The sequence below is a fragment of the Vulpes lagopus genome, chromosome 5 (genome assembly GCF_018345385.1).
Source record: "Vulpes lagopus strain Blue_001 chromosome 5, ASM1834538v1, whole genome shotgun sequence".
In the NCBI taxonomy this organism is placed as follows: domain Eukaryota; kingdom Metazoa; phylum Chordata; class Mammalia; order Carnivora; family Canidae; genus Vulpes; species Vulpes lagopus.
The window spans coordinates 133,070,506-133,097,012 of NC_054828.1; the positions used below are offsets into that span (position 1 = coordinate 133,070,506).

At 59.5% G+C, this 26,507-nt stretch overlaps 1 protein-coding gene across 1 annotated transcript in view; it reads right to left on the reverse strand.

Annotated features, from left to right (window-relative positions):
• SNTG2 (syntrophin gamma 2) overlaps positions 1–26,507 on the reverse strand; it is a gene marked incomplete at its 5' end in the record, with an annotated part of 125,754 nt that overhangs the window by 22,498 nt on the left and 76,749 nt on the right. The window contains 5 exons of the mRNA XM_041757031.1: positions 3,264–3,335; positions 10,483–10,599; positions 14,432–14,470; positions 15,843–15,972; positions 22,455–22,582. Of these exons, the coding sequence (XP_041612965.1) occupies positions 3,264–3,335; positions 10,483–10,599; positions 14,432–14,470; positions 15,843–15,972; positions 22,455–22,582 (486 nt within the window). The remainder of the gene's footprint in view (positions 1–3,263; positions 3,336–10,482; positions 10,600–14,431; positions 14,471–15,842; positions 15,973–22,454; positions 22,583–26,507) is intronic.

The following is a 26,507-nucleotide window of genomic DNA, read 5'->3' on the forward strand; positions in this document are numbered from 1 at the left end:
ACGGTGCGAGTTCTGGGTTGTCTCTGATGGAGCGGGCCACTGGCGAGGTCAGGGGGCCGCCCCTGGCAAGGAGCGGGGCCCCCAGTCCAACAGCCTCCAGGCACCGAATCCCACTGGTCGCCTTGTGAGCAACAGCATAGACACTGCCTGCCCCGGGGGCCGAGATAACGTGTGTTGTCCAATACGCCGACGTGTCTGGGTTGGTTCCCAGCAGATCATCCACACCAGAGGCAGCTCCCACGCTCTCTGTCTCTGGGACTTTAATTTTAGCGCATGAGCTAGTAAGTGGGCAAGTGAGTTTCAACTACTGCGGAAAAGTAAGTGAAAAGGCAGCATTTGAAGAAGAAACGCGTGAAGGAGGAATAAGTAAATACAGTTACGACACGACCAGCGTTGCAGCCAATTAATCTTCTCAGGGTTTTGTTAAGGGTGTTGGTGCAGCAGCACCTCGGATCGCTAAGGTTCTATCCAACGACTCGAAGGGATTTGTCAGAGCAAGAAAAGGGTGTTTATTTGCAGGGAGCCGTCCACCAGCTGCAGGGCAGCTACGAGTAGTTTTGAGGTTTGGCTGCGTGTGAACATCACCGTGGAAGCCTGAAGAATGAATGCAGACGTCTGGGCACGTCTCAAATAAAATGAAATCTTCAGCTTCGCTTTAAACCTCCCTCCAGGTGACTTCATGTAAGACAAGGTGGACTGCGGTGGAGAACGCCTGCTCCCGGGGCGCGCAGGACGGGAAGGGACCCCGATGGTGCCCGGGAGGCCGTGAGGAGTGAGCACTCACCACGGCCAGGGCGACAGCATCACACTGACCAACACAACCCTGCAAAGAGGATCGCCCAGTAGGGACACCCTGACTGGTATTACGGCCCCTGTTCCGCAGATGACTTCACGGACACAGTAAGAAGCTAAAATGGATGAGAGATCTCAATGCAGAGACAAGATTCCATCAACATCCCAGAGGAGAACACAGGCAACACCCTTTCTGAGCTCGGCCACAGTAACTTCTTGCAAGATACATCCACGAAGGCAAAAGAAACAAAAACAAAAATGAACTATTGGGACTTCCTCAAGATAAGAAGCTTCTGCACAGCAAAGGATACAGTCAACAAAACTACAAGACAACCTACAGATGGGAGAAGAGATTTGCAAATGACGTGTCAGATAAAGGGCTAGTTTCCAAGATCTATAAAGAACTTATTAAACTCAACACCAGAGAAACAAACAATCCAATCATGAAATGGGCAAAAGACATGAAGAGAAATCTCACAGAGGAAGACATGGACATGGCCAACAAGCACATGAGAAAATGCTCTGCATCACTTGCCATCAGGGAAATACAAATCAAAACCACAATGAGATCCCACCTCACCCCAGTGAGAATGGGGAAAATTAGCAAGACAGGAAACCACAAATGTTGGAGAGGATGTGGAGAAAAGGGAACCCTCCTGCACTGTGGGTGGGAATGTGAACTGGTGCAGCCACTCTGGAAAACTGGTGGAGGTTCCTCAAAGAGGTAAAAATAGACCTGCCCTACGACCCAGCAATTGCACTGTTGGGGATTTACCCCAAAGATTCAGATACAGTGAAACGCCGGGACACCTGCACCCCGATGTCTCTAGCAGCAATGGCCACAATAGCCAAACTGTGGAAGGAGCCTCGGTGTCCATCGAAAGATGATGGATAGAGAAGCTGTGGTCTGTGTATACAATGGAATATTCCTCAGCCATTAGAAACGACAAATACCCACCATTTGCTTCAACGTGGAGGGACCTGGAGGGTATGATGCTGAGTGAAGTAAGTCAATCGGAGAAGGACAAACATTATATGTTCTCACTCATTTGGGGAATATAAGAAATAGTGAAAGGGAATAAAGGGAAAGGAGAGAAAATGAGTGAAAATATCAGAGAGGGAGACAGACCATGAGAGACTCCTAACTCTGGGAGACAAACTAGGGGTGTGGGAAGGGGAGGTGGGCGGGGGTGGGGGTGACTGGGTGACCGGCACTGAGGGGAGCACTTGACAGGATGAGCACTGGGGGTTATGCTATACGTTGGCAAATTGAACTCAAATAAAAAAATATACAAAAAAAAAAAAAAAGAGAGAAACTAACACTTCAGGGCGGGGAGTCAGCCCGTCCGACTCCAGAGCTCGCGCTTCCCACAGAACAAACCTTCTGCCACAGTCACCACCCGCCTGCTGCCTGCACACTGTGGGGCGGCCTGATTTCAGTGAGTCCGGGCACAGCGGGTTGAGGGTTAGGGCAGGAAAGCTCTGCCGCCTGCACCTCTGCCCCATGACGGGGGGTGACATCCCTGGGTCATCTCTGAGCAGCAACGGGAGGCCAGACCCCGAGCATCCCCACCAGCCTGGGCACCAGCCATAGCCGGGAGCACTCCCGGGCCTGCTGGGATGGGGCGGCGGCGGCTCGGGGGTGCCCACCCACCCTCCCCCGGGCTCGCTCAGGGGCCCGGCTCACTTCCTTCCCTCGTTCTCCATCTCAGGTTCCACTTCCCAAACCCGGTGTATGATTTCGTGGTTTAACGAATCCTCTACAAACCTGGGGTCTGTTAAAAGTCCACCGACGGGAGAACCGTGTCTCCTGGGCCTGTGCCGCTTGGCGGAATCGCATTCGCACAGCCAGCTGTCCTCCCCTCTGACAGGGCAACACGCGACGGCCCGGGCAAGCGGGAGCCCTGAGCCCCGAGCCCCGGCCCCGCCAGGCCCAGGTGAGGTGTCAGCCCGGCAGAAACAGAACTGATTTTGTGGCAATGGACGTGCTACTCTGGAACTGTTCGACTAAGCGGGATGGTCGGAAGGCCCAGTGTGCGTGTAACGGGTGACACTTTGCCCGTCCCTAGCCAATGGGTACTTCCCTCCGTAGGAGTGGACACGGATCCGTCGCTCTGGCCAGCTCAGGCCACCCTCTCATAAGCAGCACTCTGAGGACCCGGGCTCGTATCTGACCGATTGGAAACAAGGGCAAGGACGACAATAAACCGAAGATCCTGGAGGATGTTACTGTACGGGGTGGTAACGGGACACCCTCTCCCCAGTGCACGTGCACATCGCACTCGTGCACACCATCCACCCACCTGCCCACCCACCCATCCGCCTTCATGAGCAACAGGGTGGCACCACTGAGGATGGGAAACGGGGTGAATACAGAAGATGTTGGGCTTCTCTTCCTATTGCAATGCACTCCTTAAGCCCGGAGGCACATCTCTTTATAGGGAAGCATCCCCCGCACGAAGGACACCCACCTTGTGGAGTTTAAATAGGACCTCACAGAGGTTGTAGGTTTCTTCTGCTCGTCCCCAGTCTGACGTGCTCACCTGTAAGAAATGTAAAACACGCACATAAACCATAAGCATCCTCCTCCTCGCCCAAGGAACTACAGGACACGCTGCGTGTGCTTGTTAACTCGGTCGGGGAGGCCGCTCACGGCATCCGTGTCAAACGGCCACGCTGCGCACTTTAAAGGATTGCGGCTTTTTTTAAATTTATTTATGATTGTCACAGAGAGAGAGAGAGGCAGAGACACAGGCAGAGGGAGAAGCAGGCTCCATGCACCGGGAGCCCGACGTGGGATTCGATCCCGGGTCTCCAGGATCGCACCCTGGGCCAAAGGCAGGCGCCAAACCGCTGCGCCACCCGGGGATCCCAAGGATTGCAGCTTTGCCGGGTACGCCTCGGTGAGGCTGGAGGAGGCTGCACAGTGTACGTGAAAACAAACCCGCGACTTTTAGTTGGGCAAAGTGAACATTTCCAGCAATGGAGGGAGTTGCCGTGTCTTTGCCTTAACTCCGTTCTAAGCCACGAGCAGGACGGCAGGGACGCCGGACCTCGTACGTGGCGGGGGATGTGAGGAGTGACCCGGCTCACCGTGGTCGGCGCGTGGCACAGCTCGCCGGTGTGGGGCTCACCCACCACGCCCGTGCAGGTGCGGGCGTACGATTCATTTCAGGTTCCCTTTACACTGAGCTAAGGACCAGTTCTAGGTCAAGTGTAGAGCTAGTGTGTGTGAGCCTGGGTGAGTCCGTGCGTTTGCTGCAGCGCGACCTCCAGCGTGTGTCCAGTCTTGTGGTTTAGGACTAAACTTACTAGTTTGTTCCATTCCAGAAATAATACAAATTTATTAGCTTATCAACATGTTTTTGACCGGCCTGCCGTTGGGTTTTCAACTCTTTTAACAATAATCATGATCAACTCATCCGACTTTTGGACGCAGCTGACGATTCAGTCCACGGGTATCCACAGCAGAGCTGTTCCCGCAGAAGACCTGAAATAGTCAACACCGTGACACATCCTGATGTTTATTGCTCACCCGGCACTTGTTTTCCAGCTGTTAAAGCTACAGATAAAAAAAAAAAAATGAAACTAATCAGAGGTTCACTGTGTCTTTGAAATGTTGAAGGTACTTGACGTGCCAAGTGGTGACCTTCTTGAAATTGTTCCACCAAATAAACACGGGGACGCAACCAGGCATTTCAAACCCATCTCCTCGGAACGTTTCACCGAGCAGTTAATGACACGAAAATCACAGGGACGTGTTGCCACTTAAATATCAACGGACCCAGAGTTAAGTCACTGCTCCTGTGATTTAAAAAACAAACAAAAAAAAAAACAAAACAATGATGCAAAAGGTAAAATATAAAAGCAAGAAGGCCATGGAGAGTGGTACCTGGAAGGTCACTTTGGGACGCAGGAGAGCACGGGCCCCAGGATGAACCTGGACACACTGTTCAACTTTCCCCAGAAACAACAACGCGGCTGTATTTTGGAGAATCACAGAAACACAAAGAAAACAACCCCAGTGTCCAGAACATTCTCCCTTGAGCTTCCTCGCTGCTGTGAACCTGCACTATGCACACCTGCGTCAGCGCGTGGCTCTGCCGTCCTCAAGCTTCACGGCCGTGAACGCTCCTCCGATCCAGCAAAAGCACAAGCACCAGGCATTCCTAAGGGCCTGCTTGACGCAAATGGCCTCCAAGGGACCCAGGATGGCCCTCGGGGCTCCTTTCACCTTCTGTTTCATTAGTTCTGACTCTGCAAAGTGTCTGGGCTGTGCACATCCCACAGTAAACTCGGCCACCGCACACGGAGGGACGGTGCAGGACACGGCCTTTCCCAGGATGCGACCAGCACCTCCGGAATTAGTAAAGTGACAGATTACACGTGTGTGTGTGTGTGTGTGTGTCCACATCTGTGTGGAATCAGAGGGTTGACCTAAGTTCAGAATCAGGGGTTGGAGGACAGTGGTGAGCAATGGGGTGAGATCTCAGCTAAACCCGAGCACAGCCACAAGTTGCCCGCGAAGCCCGTCAGGAGGCAGGGGCCGGCACCATCTGGGTGACTCAGAGCTGGCAAGCGTGGAGTGGGGCTCAGAGGCCTGGACTTATAATTTTTTAATTTATTTATTCATGAGAGACTCAGACAGAGAGAGAGAGAGAGGCAGAGACCCAGGCAGAGGGAGAAGCAGGCTCCATGCAGGGAGCTCGACGTGGGACTCGATCCAGGGTCTCCAGGATCACGCCCAGGACAGAAGGCAGCGCTAAACCACTGAGACCCCCGGGCTGCCCTGAACTTTTAATTTTAAGTAAATTTACTTAAAATGTATTAGATGTATTAGAAAGCTCTGCAGGTGTGAGGCCATGTGAACCAGCAGCACCAGCACCGCCTGCGAGCTTGCCTGGAATGCAGGTCCCCAGGTCCCACCCCCGCCCGACCAGATCTGAGCTGTGTCTTAAATACATGCGCCAGTGACGACTCTTGGTGGGGACCATGAAGAAAACAGTCCAGGTGTGACCCTTTCACAAGGCAAGGAAGACGGACAGACGTTGGGGAGGAAGGTGGAGAGTGAGCGAGGAGACCGTCCTTGCGCGGAGATCACCCTCAGTCGGGCCTGCTTGCTTTTCGAACTAGATGCCCCGAGACGTCACGTCCCTACACCCGAGGCCCTCAGGTGCACGTGGCCAGTCTGCACGGCCTCTCGGGGGGGGGGGGGAGACCTCCTCACGGCGGGAGAGGACGGGGAGCGGCGCTCCGAGGCGAGCCCACACCTGCCCGTCGCGGAGACGGGGATGGGAGGGGAGCCCGGACCCACGGGGCACCTCAACCTTTCCAACCAGCAGGCTCCGAAAGGGGAATAACCAGACTTTGCCACAAACGGGAAGGTCTGTAAGCACCTGCCGCTGATACTCTTCCCCGGGCACAGGGTCGGTGTCGGCAGTTTCTACGTTTCGGGACCACATTTGATTTTGAATGTAGCCGAAATTTTAGGCCCTGGGAGGTAGTATCTGTCTGTTACTAGTATCGGGACACCTACCGTGCAGCCCCAGGGGCGACCCAGTAATTCTGCATCAGACACGCGATCGTCTGGCATCGCTGCAGCCTACGGAGCTTCAATTAAACTATTTCTTTTTGGGGAAAAAAATTCTAGATGATAGAATACATTTGCCTAATTGACATTCTCACAATTGCCCCGGTGTTTCCTGCACGTTCATAGGTAACTGCCGCGTAATTCATACGTTAATGTGTGAGACGCTGTGAGACCAGCCCTGTAACTGCATCAACACACCTCACTGATGTCTGCCAACAGGAGGAGCTCACGGTTCCTCAGATCCCGATTTGCGAGTCAGAAAGAACCGGCTGGCGGGAAGGAGGGCGGCTGAGGAGAACGATCCTGCTTTAACCCACACCTGGGAGCACCTGGGAGCACCTGCGGGTCTGGGAGACGGGCCAGGCCCCCTCCGGGCCCCGCCTCTGCTCCGACGCCTGGACCCGGAGCCGGGAGTGTGCACGCCCCCCGCACCCCTGGCTCTTCCAGCCCCTTGTCCTTCATTTCCCTGTTTGGCATCAGTGTTGTCCCTTTGCTTCGTCTTGAGGGAGCTCAGAAACCATCCCTGACGTACGACTCTCTTCCAGCTCTTCCTGGAGTATCCGGCAGAGAATCTTTGGACCTTTCAGAAATTTGCTCAAGTGTTGTGACTTGACGTGTTGAGAGCCAGGCTCCGTGAGTGTGCTCAGGCTCCCTGAGTGAAAGAGGAGAGGCAGCGGGGACCGGAAATGGGACAGCGAGAGCGACACGTCAGGGACACCTGCGGACCTGCCTGCCTGGAGCCACCTGTCTCATCACAGGTGACGGGCCGCAGCCCACGTCTCCACAGAGCCCTGTCCGCATGGTCAGCGGGCGCAGTCTCCCCCGGGCTGTGTCCCCCCTCTGCTCAGACCTCTGTCCGTGTGGAATGCAGTGGCGCCCGGAAACTGGCGCTGAGATGTGCGGGGAGTCACGGCAAGTCTGTCTCAGGTTCAGAACCCTCGTGTTTCGTGTCACTGTAGCATAAATACAGACAATAAAAACTCAACATGCGGTTGCTACAGATTTTGGGGCCGAGCGGAATCGTTACTGGCAAATTGCCACCAGCTCCAGGCTACGACGTCCAAGGGCCGACCAAGTACCTGTACGTATTTCGGAATAAATTCACTTGCTGTATTTCATGTGGTGCTTTTGCAGTGAGAAGCTGCAGAATGCTAACAGCAAAGTTTATCTGTTAAATTGAAATGTTCTAGAGTTTCAAACACATTTCTGAATGTCCCAGTGCCGCTCCGCAATGCTCACCGCGGTCCCGTGGGGCGTGCTGGCTGCCATCCACTGTCCGGCGTCCACACTGCGGACACTGTCGGTAAAGGTAACAACACTCGTCAAGTCCCGCGCTGGCACACGGGCAGGTTCGGGTCACGGCCCACAGCCAACAAGTAGGAATTTATAGCTTATTGCGTGAAGCTCCTCTTTTCCTGGTGTTTTCACAGTAAAACTCCTTACTGTCTTATACAATCTTTCCAGTCCCCATTTAAAGGTAGACTTTTGTTATTTTGGATAATGCATGAGAACGATTTGTTTAAGCCCAGATAACACCGTGTCTGGTGCGCGAGGAGGCTGCAAGTCACTGGCCCTATGGTACAAGCAAGAACCTGGTGCACACGGGCCGTAGGGAGGATCCAGGTCAGCTGGGCCCCCAGGGCGGCGCCTCGGAGGGGAGCCCACTGCCCTGACCTGCACCGGCAGGAGGACGCGGACCGTCAGGAGCAAACTGTGGGGGGCCCGGGTGTGTGACCCCAAGAGGTCAAACCAGGAGGGCCCCAGTCATGGGGTCAGGAAGGCCCCTCAACACTGCGAGGTTCCCCTGCAGGAGCCCAGCCAGGTTCCCACAGAAAATGACAGGGGACTTCCCCCCAGGAGCCTTCTGGAATGCCCCGGAGCACAGCTCTTCCCGGGGACCTGGGGGGCCACTGAGCCAGGGCCACCGCTGCTGGGGCCCCCTCTACCCTGGCAGGGGAAGCACCCAACTCCAGCCCCCAGCCGCCCTGTCCCACCTAAGCGGGGAGACACCCAAGAGCGTCCTCTGAGGAAGCAAGATGTTGTCAAGGACCACAGACCGTCGTCCACCACGGGACAAGGAACAACTCACACCTGCTGCTTCTACCCGGAGCATCAGTCCAGGGGTCGAGACTTACTGCCGAGACAACGGCGCCCCAGGCAGTTGGCTCCCAGGAAGGACCCCGGCGGCCGCGCTGGTTCTCTCCGTCATTCACAGGCAGGAGAGCCGAGGGCGCAGCACGATATCAAAGGACAAACATCGGGAGTCTAACCACCGACCTCCGGGCAGGTGGCCTGAGAGCCCCACAGATCAAGGCAGACGCCCGATCACACAAGCACAGGCACCGGCCGCTGACGGAGGAGGAGGAGACGCGGTGGCGCCAAGGCTTGTCGTTCATCAAGTGGAAATAATGAATCTCGGCGCAGACCCGCATCCGTCACAGAAAGCTCAGGACGGATCACACACCTTCACGGAAGATGCAAAATATAACTGAAGACGACACGGAACAGCTCGGGGATGGGGAGGCCCCTCAGACGCCACAGGCCGGGGTCCACGATAGGCTGGAGGCCTTCCAGCTGAAGCTCTGCCTCGAGGAAGACAGCACAAGCCACAGGCCGGGCGGGAACACGTGCCCTGGGACGCGCTGTGATCCGGGGTTGGCAGGTCTTGAAACTCAACCGGTAGAAAGCAAACACCATGAGTAAAAGCAGGCAAATACCTCACCAGACCCCTCGCCGGGAAAGGCGCAAGGACGGCCAAGAAGCACATGCCACCCGGGAAATGCAAGCTGAAGCAACAATGCGATGCCGCTGCACACCTGGGCGACAGGACACCTGTGGGACCCAGGCCGCGCCGGGGGGCGGCGGGGGGGGGGCGGGCCGCAAGAGGGGAGGCAGCTGGTGTGGCCGCGGTGGAGGATGGCTGATGGCTTCCTGCAGCATGGAACATGCTCCCACACGCCCCAGCCTCACAGCCCTTGGGGTCCACCAGGGGGCCCAAGCCTGTGGACACTCGAGACCCGCACACGGAGGCTGGCGGCAGCTGTACCCCTAACTGGCCTGACTGGGAGCTGCAGGACGACCTTTAGGAGGTGACAGGGAAATACCCTGATGTGCATGAACACCCCGGGGGGTTCATACTCTGTGGTCCACGCACACACCAGGGGAGGATAAATACTCGGTGGTCCACGCACACCCCGGGGGAGAACAAATACTCTGTTGTCCATGCACACGCCGGGGGAGAACAAATACTTTGTGGTCCACGCACACACCCGGTGACAGATAAATACACTGTGGTTCACGCACGCCCCGGGGGATGGATAGATACTCAGTGGTCCACGCACACCCCGAGAGGCATGATGCCAGGTGTGGTGAAGCAGAGGTGGGTGCAGGTGAGATGCTCCCAGACCCGAGTGCACTTCCAGGATTTTGTCAGGACAGACAACTCCCACCTAAATCTCCATTTAATACAAGCCTGTCCCGGGAGCATTTACTTCACTCTGATTTTACAGGTGATACTTAGCTCTGACAGTTGAGGTCACCAGGGACGTTTAAACTTAATGACGACATTAGGAGGTATGCACATAAGTGAACTCTCGCTATCCTCAGATTGAATATTTATAAATACCTCGGCCTTCGTCTTTTAGTTTTCCACGGGCATTACTAGGACGGGACTCCCCAGGTGAGCCGGGAGGGTTAGGGCGGGTCGTGGGAGCTGCTCCAGGACGGGTGCGGGAGCAATGCCCAGGAGCACGTCCCCCTCTGCCCCTTAGCTGCCTCCCCGCTGCAGTGACAGGTGGGTCCACATGGGGCCAGACGCCCGACGTGTCCCACTCTGTGAGTGGCTGGAGCTCCCTGGCCTGACAAGGGCTCATGCAGAGCTCAGAGCCGCGGGGCCCCCAGACTCCTCCAGAGATGGCGGGGTGCTCCTGAGTGCCAGGCCAGAACCAACTGTCTACACAACTGAATCTCCCCTCAATTGGGCCTCATTAACACAGATGCACCCCCGAGGCCTGTCCTGCAGAATGAAAACAGCCTCACCTCCCCTGACCCCGCTGCCCTGCAGGTGAGCAGACCCTCCCCGGGAACCCAGGTGTCCTTACCGGCGGCGTGCTGAACACGTGCAGGGACGAGCCTTTCAGCACTAGGAACTTGGAGAGGCAGGTCTGGCAGGAGCCGGTGTCTTCGAGTCTCTCAATGACCCACCCCGTGTGCACAACCTGCAGACGGAAACCTCTGAGATTAGATCCAAGCCCTAGCAGGTGCATCGCTATCCCAGGGGCTGGGGGGTCATCCCTGTAGCAGGTACGTCACTGTCCCAGGAGCTGGGGGGCTCCCTGTAGCAGGTGCATCACTGTCCAGGAGCTGGGGGGTCATCCCTGTAGCAGGTGCATCACTGTCCAGGAGCTGGGGTGGCCTCCCTGTAGCAGGTGCGTCACTGTCCAGGAGCTGGGGGGGGGCCTCCCTGTAGCACGTGCGTCGCTGTCCCGGGAGCTGGGGGGGGCCTCCCTGTAGCAGGTGCATCACTGTCCAGGAGCTGGGGGGGCCTCCCTGTAGCAGGTGCGTCGCTGTCCCGGGAGCTGGGGGGGGCCTCCCTGTAGCAGGTGCATCACTGTCCAGGAGCTGGGGGGGCCTCCCTGTAGCAGGTGCGTCACTATCCCGGGAGCTGGGGGGGCCTCCCTGTAGCAGGTTCGTCACTGTCCCGGGAACTGGAGGGGCCATTCCCGTAGCAGGCGGGTTACTGTCCTGGGGGCTCGGGTGGGGGGTGTCATCCTGCCTCTGCGGTTTGCAGGACAGTTCCCACACCTGGTGAAATACGTCCTGGTCAAGATGCCAATGGAAACTCACAGAAAGAAATTTCATAAAACTGACTATTAATCGTCTGAAACGCCTATAAGCTACGTGAACTTAATGAAATTCCACATGTAATTGACTTCAGCCTGGATCAATTAGCAGAGATAAGTTAGAGCTTAGCTGTTATTGGAAACGTTGCCTGCTTTATGAAATCTTTTTCAGGTATATGTAGTTCATAAATAATCTTAAAGTTACCTAATTTTATGTTTTACATTACAAATTTTCTAATGGCTTATTATGTTTCCAAGAAACATATATTTTTCTGAACACCTACCTGATTACATCACTATGATTAAATTAAGAGAACACGACCATTATAACAAATGAGCATATTTTCATTTATCTCTTCTGATGCCATTTCCATAGGAAAGCCCTTTTCTTCCCACTTGAATGAGTCAAGATAATTAGTTAAGTGTCCATCGGATGACGCTGTACACCTGGTCCTTTACAGAAAAAGCCCACGTTACCTGAGAATCGGGTTCCTTTTGGATTTGGTGAATAAGGCGTTCACAGTTCGCTTTAACTCAAGTTTTCCAGGTGAAATTTCATTTGGAAATGTACAGAGCTATTTGCTATTTTAGCAGGGAACATGTGTTCTGGTTCACCCAGGGAATTTTTTTTTCACATTTCAATAATTTTTATTAATATTTTATCAACATTCTGTGACATTATTTAGTTACAGGTCACAATATGACTTTTATTTATTTTTTCTTTTCTTTTCATTTTATTGGAGTTCAATTTGCCAACATATAGCCCAGGGAAATTTTAAATGTATGACTGTCCCTGTTAGGCTGGCCGTCATCCCAGAAGGACCCCTCTGGATGGCAAACTATACAGTCATCTTATTCACTAAATATCAGAGTCTAAAAAAAAAAAAAAAAAAAACAAAAAAAAAAACAACAACATCTATCTATACTCCAGGCCTTTTCTATGATCTTCTAATTCTACTTTAGATTTGTTTTTTGCCAATTTCAGGGGTTCCTAAATACACTTATTTTTTCAAATATTATATATCCTTGCTACGTATCAAAATCAGGAATTAACTGCTTAGAATGAAAAAAGCATTACTTCTTGTTCTTAAAGGGCCCAATATCACCAAATTCCTATCACATAGACAAAATGTTTACTTCCTGGAAAAAAAGTGCGCTAGTCCCCTGCCAAGAGCACAGTGAGACACGGCAGGGGTGGTGGGCAACAAACCCACGCGGTAACACCCGTCTCTGATATTTCCTTCCCGATAAACTAACTCGAGCCCCTGAGAAGCCATAACATAGAAATTTTAAGGTCGGAGAAAAGTGTTTGGGTTACGCGGCTCAGATGTTACTCCGGCCAAACTGTCACCAGGAAAGGGCTCACCTGGGACGGGGACACAGGTGTTAATGACACGGGGCCACGGAGGAGCCTCGCACAAACGCGGTTTGGTAAGTGATGACACCGCGCCAAGACGAAGCGAGAGCAAGATGATCCCACCGCGCCGCCGTCTCCCGCCCCGACCACCTCGTGTTCTCGGTTTCGGGGGTTTTGTTCCTCGGGGAGCTTTAAGTTGCTTCGAGCTCTGCTGAGACCCTAACCAGACAAGGCACGCGCGATGCCGGCCTGGAGCTATTCCTCCGCGTGGCGCTCGAGCCCCGTGGAAGCTGCGGGCAGCGCCCCTGCCCTCCCGTGAGGACCGCGGGGGCCCTCCACGGAGTCCGGGCAGCGTCCCACCCAGCGACAGAAATGCCGTGTTCCCAGGACACCGAGCGTCCCTCTGTCTGGCGGTGTCGTGAGAACCACCCCGTGGGACGCGCTGCCGATCTTGACGTCCAGGATCAAGGTGGGGGGGACCGTTCCCGGAGGCGAGTGGACGGGCCCGGTCTGGTGTCCGGCCGACGCCAACCCGCTGGGTAAGGACACGCTCGGCACGTGGGCCACGGGGCTCACGTGGATGAGTCCACGAGAGCCTCCACCTTGGAGACACGGCGCAGAGCAAGACAATGGCGTCTGATGCAAGGACAGAGAGGAGCCTTACTAATCTGGGGACGAGCTAGAACTTTCGCTGATGAACAGCCGAGCAGCCTCAGCTCCTGAACGCGGATCGGGCTGGTCGCGATTGAGAAAAACGTGACAAGAGGTAAAGACGCGCTCAGCGGGGCGTCCTCCGCGTCCGTGCCGCTCACGGCCGCTGACTGGAGGGCCCAGCTCCGGCAGCCCCGCTCCCGCCCTGCACAAGCGGGCTCCCGGGACCGCAGGCCTCCTGACCTCGGCCGGCTGTGGAGGGCTGCACCCCACACCCGCCCAGGGGTGATGGGAACTCGCTGCCCACGCTCACGGCCCCAGCTGCACTTTCTCGGGAGGGACACGACCAACGGGGTGACTTCCAAGCTTCCTCCTCTGCTGCTCAAACTGCCTGGGCAGAGGGGTCACCCCTGCGAACCCACAGACTAGTGGGGGGACCCTGGATCAGGGAGGCGGCTCAGCCCTGTGAACCCACAGACTTGGGGGGACCCCAGATCGGGGAGGTGGCTCAGCCCTGTGAACCCACGGACCTAGTGGGGGGGACCCCGGATCGGGGAGGCGGCTCAGCCTTGCGAACCCACAGACTTGGGGGGACCCCAGATCGGGGAGGTGGCTCAGCCCTGTGAACCCACGGACCTAGTGGGGGGGACCCTGGATCGGGGAGGCGGCTCAGCCCTGCGAACCCACAGACTAGTGGGGGGGACCCGGGATCGAGGAGGCGGCTCAGCCCTGTGAACCCACGGACCTAGTGGGGGGGACCCCGGATCGGGGAGGCAGCCCACCGTGGCCGCCTCTGCCCTGAGGACTGAGGGGTGGATCCCGGTCAGCAGGCCTGGGTCACTGCGGGGACACCGCCTGCCCAGGGGGTGGACTCCCCCGACCCCCCACCATCTGCTGGCCAGAGGCCTCTCCGGGGCAGAGCTCTCCGGATGAGGAGGTGTCTGGAAGTCGCACGAAGCCCACATCACGCAGGTGTGTCCGCAACAAGGAACACCCCTGGGCTTACCCGGCACCCGCCTCCCCCACCGCAGACACACAGCCGCCCGGAGCCCGTGTCGCCTGGAGGGAGGACCAGGCCATTCCTCCTGCCCCGGGGGAAGGACCCGACCCACCCCCCAAAGTCCCAAATCAAGTTCCAAAACCAGGAGGAGCTGCTTGTGGAGACTCGCGCATGCTCAGCGTGAAAACCGCAGGACCCACCTGGTCACAGGAGGAACAGCACTTGTTCGCCATCCTCACCTGCAGAGAGAGGGAGGCAAGGTGTCAGCGGGACGAGAACGAAATGCCACGAGTGTCCCACCTGACGGGGCGTCCCTGGGAGCTCGTGCGTCCCACGGGGCATTTCTCACCCAAAAACCAAACCACGACGCAGCAATCCTCACAACGGAAAGGAGTCCTAAGGTCAAGTCGCTGAAACCTTGTGTCAGGTCAGCAGGCTGCGTGAGTGAGGCTCGGGACGGGAGGTGCTTACGTGTCAACATCTGGAAAAATGGGGAAGACGCCCGCTGCTCTGGGGATCCCAGGGGTTCCCCTTCCACGAGCTCCTTCACTGAAGTGGTCCCGGGGTCCTGCGATGCAGCCACCGGGGGTGGGGGGGGAGGCCCAGAAGTGACACGTGGGGCGGGGGCGGGGGGCCTGGCTCTGGGGGCAACAGCGGTTCCCTCCTCTGGGCTCGGCCGGCGGGAGCGCCTAAGACTCGCCCTGCCCCGGGGCTGCCGCGGGCACCAGCACACACCCACCCACCTCCCCTGCTTGCTTTTCTCTTTGCTTTTAGTCCACCCAGATTCCTGCGGAATTTGAAATGTCAGGTCTGAACACTCGGGTCCTAGAGACGCGCAGGGCTGCGGACCGAAGTCGAGCACCGTGCGGCTTCCCAGGTACGGGAATGTGCTCCGGTAGCCCGTCTCACAGCTTCCGGGAAGCAGGGGGTGTGGAAGAGGGGGGACGGCGGGGTGGGGGACGGGGGCAGGTGCTGCTGCAGGGTGGGGACAGGCAGGGGGTGGGGACGGGGGGGCAGGTGCAGCTGCAGGGTGGGGATGGGCAGGGGGGTAGGGATAGGGGGGCAGGTGCTGCTGCAGGGTGGGGACGGGCAGGGGGGTAGGGATGGGGGGGCAGGTGCTGCTGCAGGGTGGGGACGGGCAGGGGGTGGGGATGGGGGGGCAGGTGCTGCTGCAGGGTGGGGATGGGCAGGGGGGTAGGGATGGGGGGGCAGGTGCTCCTGCAGGGTGGGGACGGGCAGGGGGGTAGGGATGGGGGCAGGTGCTCCTGCAGGGTGGGGACGGGCAGGGGGGTAGGGATGGGGGCAGGTGCTGCTGCAGGGTGGGGAAGGGCAGGGGGGTGGGGATGGGGGCAGGTGCTGCTGCAGGGTGAGGATGCGCAGCGGGAGGTAGGGAGTGGGTTTGGGGACAGGAAGGGGGGGGTGGGGACGGGGGGCAGGTGCTGCTGCAGGGTGAGGAAGGGCAGCGGGGGGGGGGTTCGACGGTGTGTTGAAGGCAACTACACGCTTCCCTATTAACCTTATAACTATTTTAGGGTCCATCATAAACAAGGAAAGTATCACACTATTTCGTGGGCGAAGCGTGGAGGCCTAAGTCACGGGGCGTCTGCTCACACTCTGCAGCGTCAGGTCCCTGATGTTCGCGGACACGGCTCTCAGCCAGGCGGCGCCCTCCCGGGCCGAGCGGAACTGCAGGATCCCCGTGCTGACCCCGTCCACGGCCAGCACCTCAAACGCGCTGCACCTGCGGGAAGAGGGAGCCACGGTGCGCACACGGCCCGAGGGGGGCCACGCCCACGGCACCTGCAGCGGGGCGGGGGACCACGGGAGCCGCGGCCACACGACCAGCACGTACGGCCCCCAAAATTAGGTTCCCAGCTCTGAGACCCAGCCCTAGAGGCCACCTCCAATTCAATTAAAAAGTACAAGAGCGAAGCCGTGTAGGAAGTAACCGTGAGTCGTGGTCTCGGGGTCCTCGGGTCCTCGGGAACCGCGGCGCCAGGAGCCCCCTGCAACGACCCAGCAGGCGGGCCTCGGCGCACTCGGCGTCCACGGGTTCCCCGCGCACACGGCCTCCGATCTGCGACGGAGCGTCCCACGGCCCCGGTCAGTCCTGACCACGCGCAGCCTTTCTCAAAGGCTCCCCACGCGTAACTGCCGTGATTCGCGAGCTCCGGCCGCGATGCCCCGCGGGCACGACGCTGGGGACGGGTGGCCTGAGTGCGGCCCTGACCCGCAGGGCTGCTGTCCTCGTGGGAAGACACGCCGGCGCTCCGTCCCCACCCAGGAGGACACGGCCGTGTGCAAGCCGGGAGGAGGCCCCGAGCAGCTCCAGCCCACGGGACCCGCGCGGGGACGTCCGGCCCAGAACTCCGAGCACAGAAGCGTCTGTTGCCTACGCCCCGAGGGGCCCCGGGCTCTGCAGGCCCCACCGGCCCACGCAGCTGCCACGGAAAGGGCTGCCCGGCCGCTTCCCGCATTCTCTGTGACAATGCGGCGCGTCAGCCCACACCGCCCACCCTCACGTCCTTGCGCAGACGACGGTCAGACGTGTCAGTCGGGACGAGAGTCTGACCCCGCCCCCGAGCCACCTCCCGAGCGGACGGTCCTCCCCTCTGGCCCAGGACACACGCCGACCCCGCGTCCTCTGTCCCCCCCCTTCCCCTCCCAGGCCCGACCTCTGACCACGTCCACCCCAGTCCCGACCACACGACCTCTGTCCCCCTCCCCTCCTCCTTTCCCCCTCCCAGGCCCTGTCCACCCCCACTCCCGGCCCCACCTCCCCTCCCTCCCCCCGTCCCCTCCCACTGCCCCGCGGAGCCCGGCCACACGGCTCTGCAGTCAGAGCATCTGCTCGGCCTTTTCAGGATTCTGTCCCGATGGCCACGGCCGCCGTCGCAGCAAACACCCACAGACACCGCGGCCCGTGGGCTCGGCACTCCGGGGCACCCCACCCCAGGTTTCAGGGATCGGCAGTAAGGGCTTCCCCGGGGACAAACCAGTCCATGTGCAGAAACCATCATGGACGGGAGGGGAGGACCGGCCACACCAAGGGTTCCTGGGGGCTCGCCGCCGCCTCTCGGGGACCCGGGGTGGGACCCGGGGGGGAGTACGGCCCACGTGTGCCGAGGCCCCTGCAGAACTGGAGGCCCTCAGGCCGTGAGGCTGATGCACAGGCCGTGGGTTCCTTCTGCTCGTGACGGAGCTTGGAGCGTCCACCCGAGATGAGAAGACGCCATGCGCAGGCCTGTTGGTCGACCCTTCCCAGGGTGCAGCATCGGGACCGCGTCCCCTCCCGGGGGGCAGCTGACCAGCCTGGTGACTGGCTTCGGCCCCAACCCCGTCCCTCTGGACGATGACCATCTGACCGCCTGAAACACGGTCAAGGTCCACGTTTCTGTCCACGAGCAGAAGCAGCCTCAGCGTGGGCTCCGTCCGGCCTCTCGCACACGTATCGCTGCTCCACCCTCGCTCTACACACCCCCACGCAGTCCCCGCAGGGACAGGGACAGGGAGATGGTGCTGATGGGGTAACGCACGTGCCTGAGGCTACGAGACACTGCAAAGGGGCAAGCACGCGGGGGTATGAGGCGCGCACACATGTGCACACACACACACACACGGGCACACGCACACACAGCCCCGTCTCGGCTTCTACGAGCTCGCTTCTCACGGCAGCACGCCACCACGCGGAGAGTGTCATTTGCACGTTTGAACCGCACTGGTTGCGGCCCTGCGGGCCACACTACATGTGCGTGTCTGCTGCCCGGGTCCCTGAACCTGCCGGGCCCGCCCCAGGCACCAGGACCCTGAGCCCTGCAGGTTCTCCCCCAGACGCAGACGCCGCCTTGGGCCCGGCGCTCGCCGGAGCCGCCACGGAGCGTGTGGCTGGCCAGGGGCTGCACCGAGGGTCTTGCCTTCCTGCGCGGGATCGGAGACGCGAGTGTGGGGCCACATGCTCCTGCCGGCTCCACCTGCGGACCCCTCTGCAGCCTCCCCACAAGCCGCACCAGGAGGCACCTCAGGAACCTGAGACCCCGAGTGCCCTGTGCCCACCTGTTCCCCGGTTCCAGCCACATCCCACACGGGCCGCTCCCCGCACTGAGATGCCCACAGCCCTCTGGCCCACAGGCCCCGCAGGCTGCGCCTCCCAGGGTCCTGACCACAGACAACGAGCTACAGACGAGTCCTGTCCCGGCAGGAACGCTCACGGCAGACGACCCTTCCCAAAGCAGGTCAGAGGGCTCAGCAGGATCGCCGTGGGCGCAGCGTCACTCCTCAAAACGTGCTTCTGTGCAGCGTGTCGGCCCCACGCAGGACGCCGGGAAGCCCGTCTGGCTGCTGACGGGCGCTTTCTTTTTTTTTTTTCTTTTGTTAAGATTTATTTTTATTTATTTATGATAGACAGAGAGAGAGAGAAGCAGAGACACAGGCAGAGGGAGAAGCAGGCTCCATGCACCGGGAGCCCGACGTGGGATTCGATCCCTGGACTCCAGGATCACGCCCTGGACCAAAGGCAGGCGCCAAACCGCTGAGCCCCCCGGGATCCCTGTAATAGGCACTTTCTTGTAGGATAAGGTCCCCTCCTACGGAGAAGACTGGCATCTTGCTGTACAAGGCAAGACACCGTTTCACGGTTTTTCTCTTTTGCTTTTAAAAGACTTTATGAAAAAAAAATAAAAAAATAAAAAAAATAAAAGACTTTATGTACTTGTTAGAGAGCGCGAGTGAGCGCGGGGGAGGAGCACAGGGGGAGGGGATCTCCCGCAGACCCGCGCGGAGCGTGCAGCTGGGTGTCCCGGGGACTCGATCCCACGACCTGGGACGAAACCAGGAGTCAGATGCTCAACCGACTGAGCCCCCCGGAGCCCCTCCGCTGTGGCCTTCAAAACACAAGCGGGACAAAGGGCCCGAGGCTCCCTCCTCCTGCCGCGCCTCCTGCGCGCCCACGTCTCGGGAAGCGAGGCCAACAGCCGCCCCCTCCTGCGGCCAGCACCCGCGCACACACACGAACAGGCGGTCCAAGCGGGAGCAAGACACCGGCTGGTGGCAGGGGCGGGGGGGACCCGTCGCGGACCGTCCGACGCTGCCCTTGGGTGATAGTCACTCAGAGTGAGACCGGCCTCCCCGTGAGGCTTCTTGGTCCACAGAACCAGGAACCCACCAGTGTCCACTGCACTTCAAAGCTTCTTCAACCCGCACAAAACCCCGGGAAGAGGGAACGGCGACACCTTCTCCGCTGTCCTGCACGGGCCACGAGCACGAGCCCAGAAACAGCCTCACAGGGCGAGGTCACGGGGCCCTGGAAAGGCACAAGGCGACGTCGCTATCCTGCTTCCCATGGGCCGTGTCCCCCGGGGTCAGGTGGCGTATCCCCCCGGGAGCCCCTGTCCTGACCCCACACGAGGGCTCCTTCCCGTGGGCTGTGTCCCCAGGGTCAGACGGCATGTCCACCCCTGGGAGACCCTACCCTGACCCCACACAGGGCTCCTTCCTGTGGGCCGTGTCCCCGGGCTCAGGCGGCGTGTCCCCCCGGGAGCCCCTACCCTGACCCCACACGAGGGCTCCTTCCTGTGGGCCGTGTCCCCCGGGGTCAGGTGGTGTGTCCCCCCGGGAGCCCCTACCCTGACCCCGCACGAGGGCTCCTTCCTGTGGGCTGTGTCCCCCGGGGTCAGGCGGTGTGTCCCCCCGGGAGCCCCTACCCTGACCCCGCACGAGGGCTCCTTCCTGTGGGCTGTGTCCCCCGGGGTCAGGTGGTGTGTCCACCCCCGGGAGCCCCTACCCTGACCCCACACAGGGCTCCTTCCCATGTCCCCTGGGGTCAGGCGGCCTGCCCACCCCCGGGAGCCCATGCACAACGCGCCTGGTCTGCAGCGGCCTCAGGAAGTGTCCTCGCCGTGGGGATGGCCTGGGACGGTCGTGCGGCTCCTCCTGCCTCCACCCTCTCCCCCCGCCCCCGAGCACACAGCCCACCCAGGTCCGGGTCCTGGAGTCCCGAACCGGCCTCCTTCCCGGTGCCAGGGGGAAGCACGAGCAAGCCCAGACCAGGCCCATCGCCACAGGCGGGTCGGGTCTTCCCTTCCCCACGGGGCACAGCACGGCGGCCGGCCAGCGGGAGCTCGGGGACACTCAGCGGCCCTAGTTTCCCGGGAGCCCCGCGGTCACGGGCAGCGGCAGGCGGAGATCCAAAGCCGCCGGCCCGGCCCGTTGGACTCCGAACAAACCAGCTCCGACCGAGCAGCAGGTCGTAAGAAGAGCGAGCGCACACGGGCACCTTTTAGGAGGGATCTGTGGCCACGGAACCTCGACGGCTCGTTACACACGACGTCCGTACTGACCTGCCTACCTGTCGTCGTCATCCACCTGCAGACCATGTACCTGCGCATCCTTCGTCTGTCGCCGCTCTCTATCCGTCAGTCTCTCCTCTATGGATCCATCCGTCGTCTACCTCCATCATCCGTCACCTCCGCCTCCGCGCTCTATCACCGTCTTACTCGCCACCTACCTGGGTATCTACCGCGGAGCTCCGGTCTCTGTCCCCGTGTCCCCAGCCCCTGTACGTCGTCTCTCACCTACTACTGACCATCGGTCGTCTCTATCCAGGTTTCCCTCCCTCTTCCCACCCTCCTAACTTTTCACGGCTGCTGACCTTTTCCAAAGACGGCCACACACTCAACACTCGAACCCACAGTTGGGGTCCGTGCTACGGTGAACAAGCACCTTCACGGATGCGCACACTCACTTTAAAGTGCTGTGTGACCGACGTCGGTTATCACTGAGAATCGGTTATAGCCACCGGAAGCCTTATCAGACGCACTTTCCCTTTCCCTGAAGGAAGAGAACCCAGGCCTCCCCTCTCCTCCACCTGACACCCGAGCACACACGAAGGCACACACGGCAGGTGCGTATGCACACGGGTGTGCACACGGGCACACAGGCAGGCGTGTACACAGACAGATGTGCACATGGGCACATGCTCAAGTAGGTGTGTACACACACAGGCACGCACATGGGCACATGCTGAGGCAGGTGTGTACACATACATTGGCACAGCTCAGGCACACATGTACACACACAGGTGCACACGGGCACATAAGCAGGTGTGTACACACAGGTACGCACAGGGGCACATGCTCAGGCAGGTGTGCACAGGCACACACTCGGGCAGGCATGTACACACACAGGAATGGGTACACGGGCACATGCTCAGTTATGCATGTACACACACAGGTGTGCACATGGGCATATGCTCAAGTAGGTGTGTGCACACAGGTGTGCAAGGGGCACACGTTCAGGCAGGTGTGTACACACACATGGGCACACACTCAGGCACACATGTACACACACAGGTGCACACGGGCACCTATGCAGGTGTGTACACACAGGTGCGCACAGGGGCACACGCTCAGGCAGGTGTGTAAACAGAGGTGTACACCCAGGCACATGCTCAGGCAGGCATGTACACACACAGGCGTGCACACGGACACACACTCAGGCAGGTGTGTACACACAGGTGCAAACACAGGCACACGCTCAGGCAGGCGTGTACACACGTGGGCATGCACACACATTTTATCAAAGCCGATGCTCAATCTCAAAACAGCGAACTCTCCGGCTGCTGACGTGCACGGCCCACGCGGTTCTCTGCACACTCGTCTTACGACGGGAAGGACGTTCCGCAGGGGCTTCCCTGCCGGCCTTTCCCGGGGCCCCGGCAGCACAGCTACTCATCTGTCACACTTCCGGGCGAGACAGCAAACGCTCTCCTTGCACAAAACACACCCCTCGCACACACAGGTTTGAGACGGATTAGTTAACCTCGCTCCAAGTCCCGCGGGCGTCACGCGACGCGGATGCTGGCCTAGGCTCTCGCTTCACTGGTGTCGACGATGAGGCCCACAGGGTGTAAATGACTTTTCGGGAACCGTCTGCAGCTTGGACTAGAACGTGCTCTTGTTTCCAGTCGAGTCCTGTGGACACTCACAAGTGGACACACGATTCCCTGTAATCGCTACGTTTGAGCAGAGCTAACGAGAGTCACGTCAGCCCTCGACACAACCACTGCTCCTAGGAGCGGCTGCTGCTCGGATCACCGCTGGCTTCCATTGCATTCACCATCCACCGGACACGACCGCGGTCGGACGCTCGGGGCCCTCAGGGGCTCCTACGGACCGGCCAGCCGACGGGCTTCGCGAGCTTCCGCCCTTTCGGACCCGGGTCACACACCTTAACGTCTCCGCTCCAGCCTTGTGCCTTGAGATTCGAGCCATAGACAGAGGGACGGACAGCGTGTCCAGCCAGCGCTTCTCGTATTTTGGTCCGTTAGCTACGGGCGAGGAGGGTGACGATGGAGCCTGTGCAGAGTAAGGAGAAGCAGCAGTGACAGAGTCAGTGAGGCGGCACCGGCTGCAGGCCCAACCCCGCGCCCCAGAAAACTCAGACCAGGTACATTCCAACTGGTACGGAATCGTGTGATAATTTCCTCAAAGATCTTGGAAGAAACAGGTGCGCTTCCATGAGCACTGAAACTGTTTTCTTAAACTATGGCACAAAAGAGAGAAAGGTCAAAGGGGAACTGATGGGGAGAGACTTCAGCTGGCACGTGCTGAGTCCAGGGGGCCGGGGGACCCCCACTTCCAGCGTCACAGAAGAGTGGCTCTGGGCCCGAGACAGAGATGGTGTCTTCTGGTCCTGGGCACCCCACAGAGCCAGGGACACACGCCACAGGGTCCGTGGGTGACAGGCTGCCCCGTCCAGTGGGTGTGGGCACCGTGCGGGGCCGATGGGCCCAGAGAGTCGGCCACTCCTGCGCGGGGCCTGCAGACCCCAGGAGGCGGCCTGGGAAGTGTGGGACCCGTGTAAACAGGCTTGGGGCCCGACCCCACGTGGCAGGTGCCCGCCAGCAGCAGAATCACAGGTGGGCTCTAGGCAACAGGACCCCAAGGTTCCCGTCTGGGTTCTGGGGGGGTGACAGGGACTGATCCATCTTCACTGCGGAGCCCACAGCCCGGAAGAAGAAAGCAGCCCTGGGCAGGGGCGAGGGTCACGGCAGTGCCTGACCCAGCGCAGTGGCTCCAAATGCCAACGACAGACCCCCGAGTTCCCTGCTGTTCTCTTTCACATAAGAAGCCGACCCCAGGTCTCCCTGATGCTCCGCTGATAGATCAGGGGCTCTTCTGAGGTGTCCCAACGCCCCCTCCCAGACCAGGGCAGGGGACCCCGCGGAGGAGAAGGAGCCCACTGGGCGCGTCCCCACGGCGTCTGTGCCCTGCTCCTGCCCCAGGACGTCCAGCGACTCGTCCTCTGCGGTGCCACCTGGAGACCCGAGGGGGGCGTCCCAGGGAAACAGAGTCAAGGGCCCAGCCCCGCAGGAAAGCCTGCACCTGCCTCTCTACGGGAACCGCACGCAGACTGAGTCCAGGTGGACCTTCCGGAGCCTCTGACCTCGGGAAGCTCGCGTGAGCAGTGTGAGCAGGTCCCCCCCAGGGAAGCTCTCCTCCCGCACAAAGCCGACCTCCTCCACTCTGATTTCCGCCCCAGACCTCAGCCTGGTAGCTTCCAGAAGCAATGAGGGTGCTCCCACCCGCGGAACTGAAGTGCCAGGGGCCGCACCGGTCAGCGCTTCGCCACCGACACGCCGGGCGCTGCCGCGGACTGTGGGAGACCCCGACCGTGGGAGAGCCCGACCTCGGGAGGGGAACGCTAAGCAGGCCCACCTCCGTCTCCTTTATGCTGCGGCCGAGTTGCTGAAGGGCTAAGGAAGAGCGGGCCATTGTGCCACACTTGCGCGAGACTGACCATGTCGCAGGGCCTTCCCGGGAGCGGCCTCGGTGACCACGAGGTGGACCCTGAGCCCGGCTGGGGCCGCGGAGCTGCGGGGCATGGCCCACGGGGCAGCGGCCGGGAAGGGGACCCCGTGTCAGGGTGGGTGGGCACATCCCCTCTGCCGGGCAGTCCCCGTGGTGACGCGTTCACACACCTTCCCTGTTTCCCCAAAATGCCACACGATGGAGACTCAGGCAAAACCAAGAACTTTTAAGACAAGATTTATACAATTTGGGGAAATGAATAAATGCAGATGAGAGAAGAAACCTCCAAATCTGTCACCACAGAGTGAGAGGGGGCACGCTGCGCGTCACCTATTCTCGGCAGACACACAGGCACGGCCACAGGCACGGCCACAGGCACGGCCACACGCACGGCCACACGCACGGCCACACGCACGGCCACACGCCCGCACGGGCACACGCGAGGCTGATGACCACCGCCGCAGGCCACATGCTCTGAGCACAGGAGAGACAGGACCGCACCCTCGAAGTCCAGGACATACAAAACCCAAACAGAGAAGGGCAGGGGTCCAAACCTCATCACCCACCCGTGTATTTCCCGACGCTCCTTCCCCCGTTCTCCAAAACCTAGTTAGGGTCCTACCGCACGTAGCCGTCACCAAGGGTGGTACCAAAGGAACCTTTATGGGTCACAGTTGACACAAAGTGGGCCTTGAAGACCGACCTCCGCGCCCGGAGGCAGAGCACCTTCTGTTTAACAGAAACTCTGCCTCTGGAGCGTGACAGGATGTGTCCCGCTTATTCCCTGCGTGGGGAGAACCTCCTCTTGCTAACTCCCTTGGAATCGTGCCTATATTTAAATATCACTTAGCGATCATTAGCATTTGATGGAAGAGAACACAGGTTCACGCGCTTTACGGGATTCCCTGACACGACTGAGGCTCCAGCCGGGAAGCAGAGTAAGGGCTGGGCCGAGAGGCCGACGGCCTGTCAGGAACACGCACCGCCCGGGGACAGGACGGAGAACGCTGCCGAATCGAGCCCCCGCAGAGGCTGCTGCCTGTCGGCCGCGATCCCTAATCTGCCCGAGCACGGGAGCTGAGCACGGGACGGCGCATCTCCAGGCTCTGCTGCACCACCCCGCCAACGCCAGCCCCGCCTCCGTGATACGCCTGAACACGTATGTACGTCATTATTATCATTTTTTAAAGGTTCTATTTATTCAGGAGACACTCGCACACACACAGAGGCAGAGACACAGGCAGAGGGAGAAGCAGGCTCCATGCAGGGAGCCTGACGTGGGACTCGATCCCGGGACTCCAGGATCACGCCCTGGGCCGAAGGCAGCCCCACCGCTGAGCCACCGGGGCTGCCCTAAGTCATTATTTTTTAACAAAAGAAAATACTAGTGGCTTTAATACTTTACAGAAGATTTGAAAGCAACTTTTTAGGTTTTGCTGTCACATTGGATGTGGATGGATGGCTCTGGGCTCTGCAACTCATCCTTTTATTTTTAACTGACTCCACTGAGGCACACACTTCCCACCACGGCACGTGCTGATGGACTCGCGCAGTTTGAGTTCTGACCAGCACATAGGCCGCAAGCCGCCAGGGTCTGTGGGAGACGGGATGGCTCCGCCCCCTCCGTGTGACCCCTGCCCCTCCGCACCCCCACCCCCAGCAGCAGACGTTCACTGTGCCCGTTTGCAGGCAATCCTGCCCTCCAGCCCAGGCCGGAGGACGGGGGACGCCGACCTCAGACATGGCTGTTGCGTGCACAGTCGTCCCAGGGACAGCACGTGTGAGGTCATCAGATATGGGGCCGGGCGCCGAGCGGTGGCCCAGGCAAAGCCAGGCGTCCAGTGGTCCGAAGACGCAGGTCGTGCCGATGCTGCAGCGGAGCTCAGACCCACACACGCCCAAGCGCAGCCTGCGAGGAAGCACTCGTCAGCGAGAACTCGCTACTCCATCCTTCAGGGCCTGAATTTAAATCAGTAAATTTAATCAGTAAAAAACCTGCGGTATTGGGATCCCTGGGTGGCGCAGCGGTTTGGCGCCTGCCTTTGGCCCAGGGCACGATCCTGGAGACCCGGGAACGAATCCCACATCAGGCTCCCGGTGCATGGAGCCTGCTTCTCCCTCTGCCTGTGTCTCTGCCTCTCTCTCTCTCTGTGACTATCATAAATAAAAAAAAAATTAAAAAAAAAAAAACCTGCGGTATTTACATACTCGGGGAACCTGTGGACAAGACGTATATGGCCCGTCCTCCGTCCATCCTGATGTCCGTCCACGGTCTCAGGTCCCGGGTGAGCACAGCCGCCGGCGGACAAACCAGAGCAGAGCAACCAGTTAGTGCAGCACCAGGAGGCCCAAATCCAAGGACCTTGCAGGCCTGGGCGCCTGCATCTGGGCGTCGCCCCTGTGGCCCCCGACACCTGGTCGTGTTGGTCTCTGGAGCAACTCAGCCTGACGATACACACGTCCGTGCATC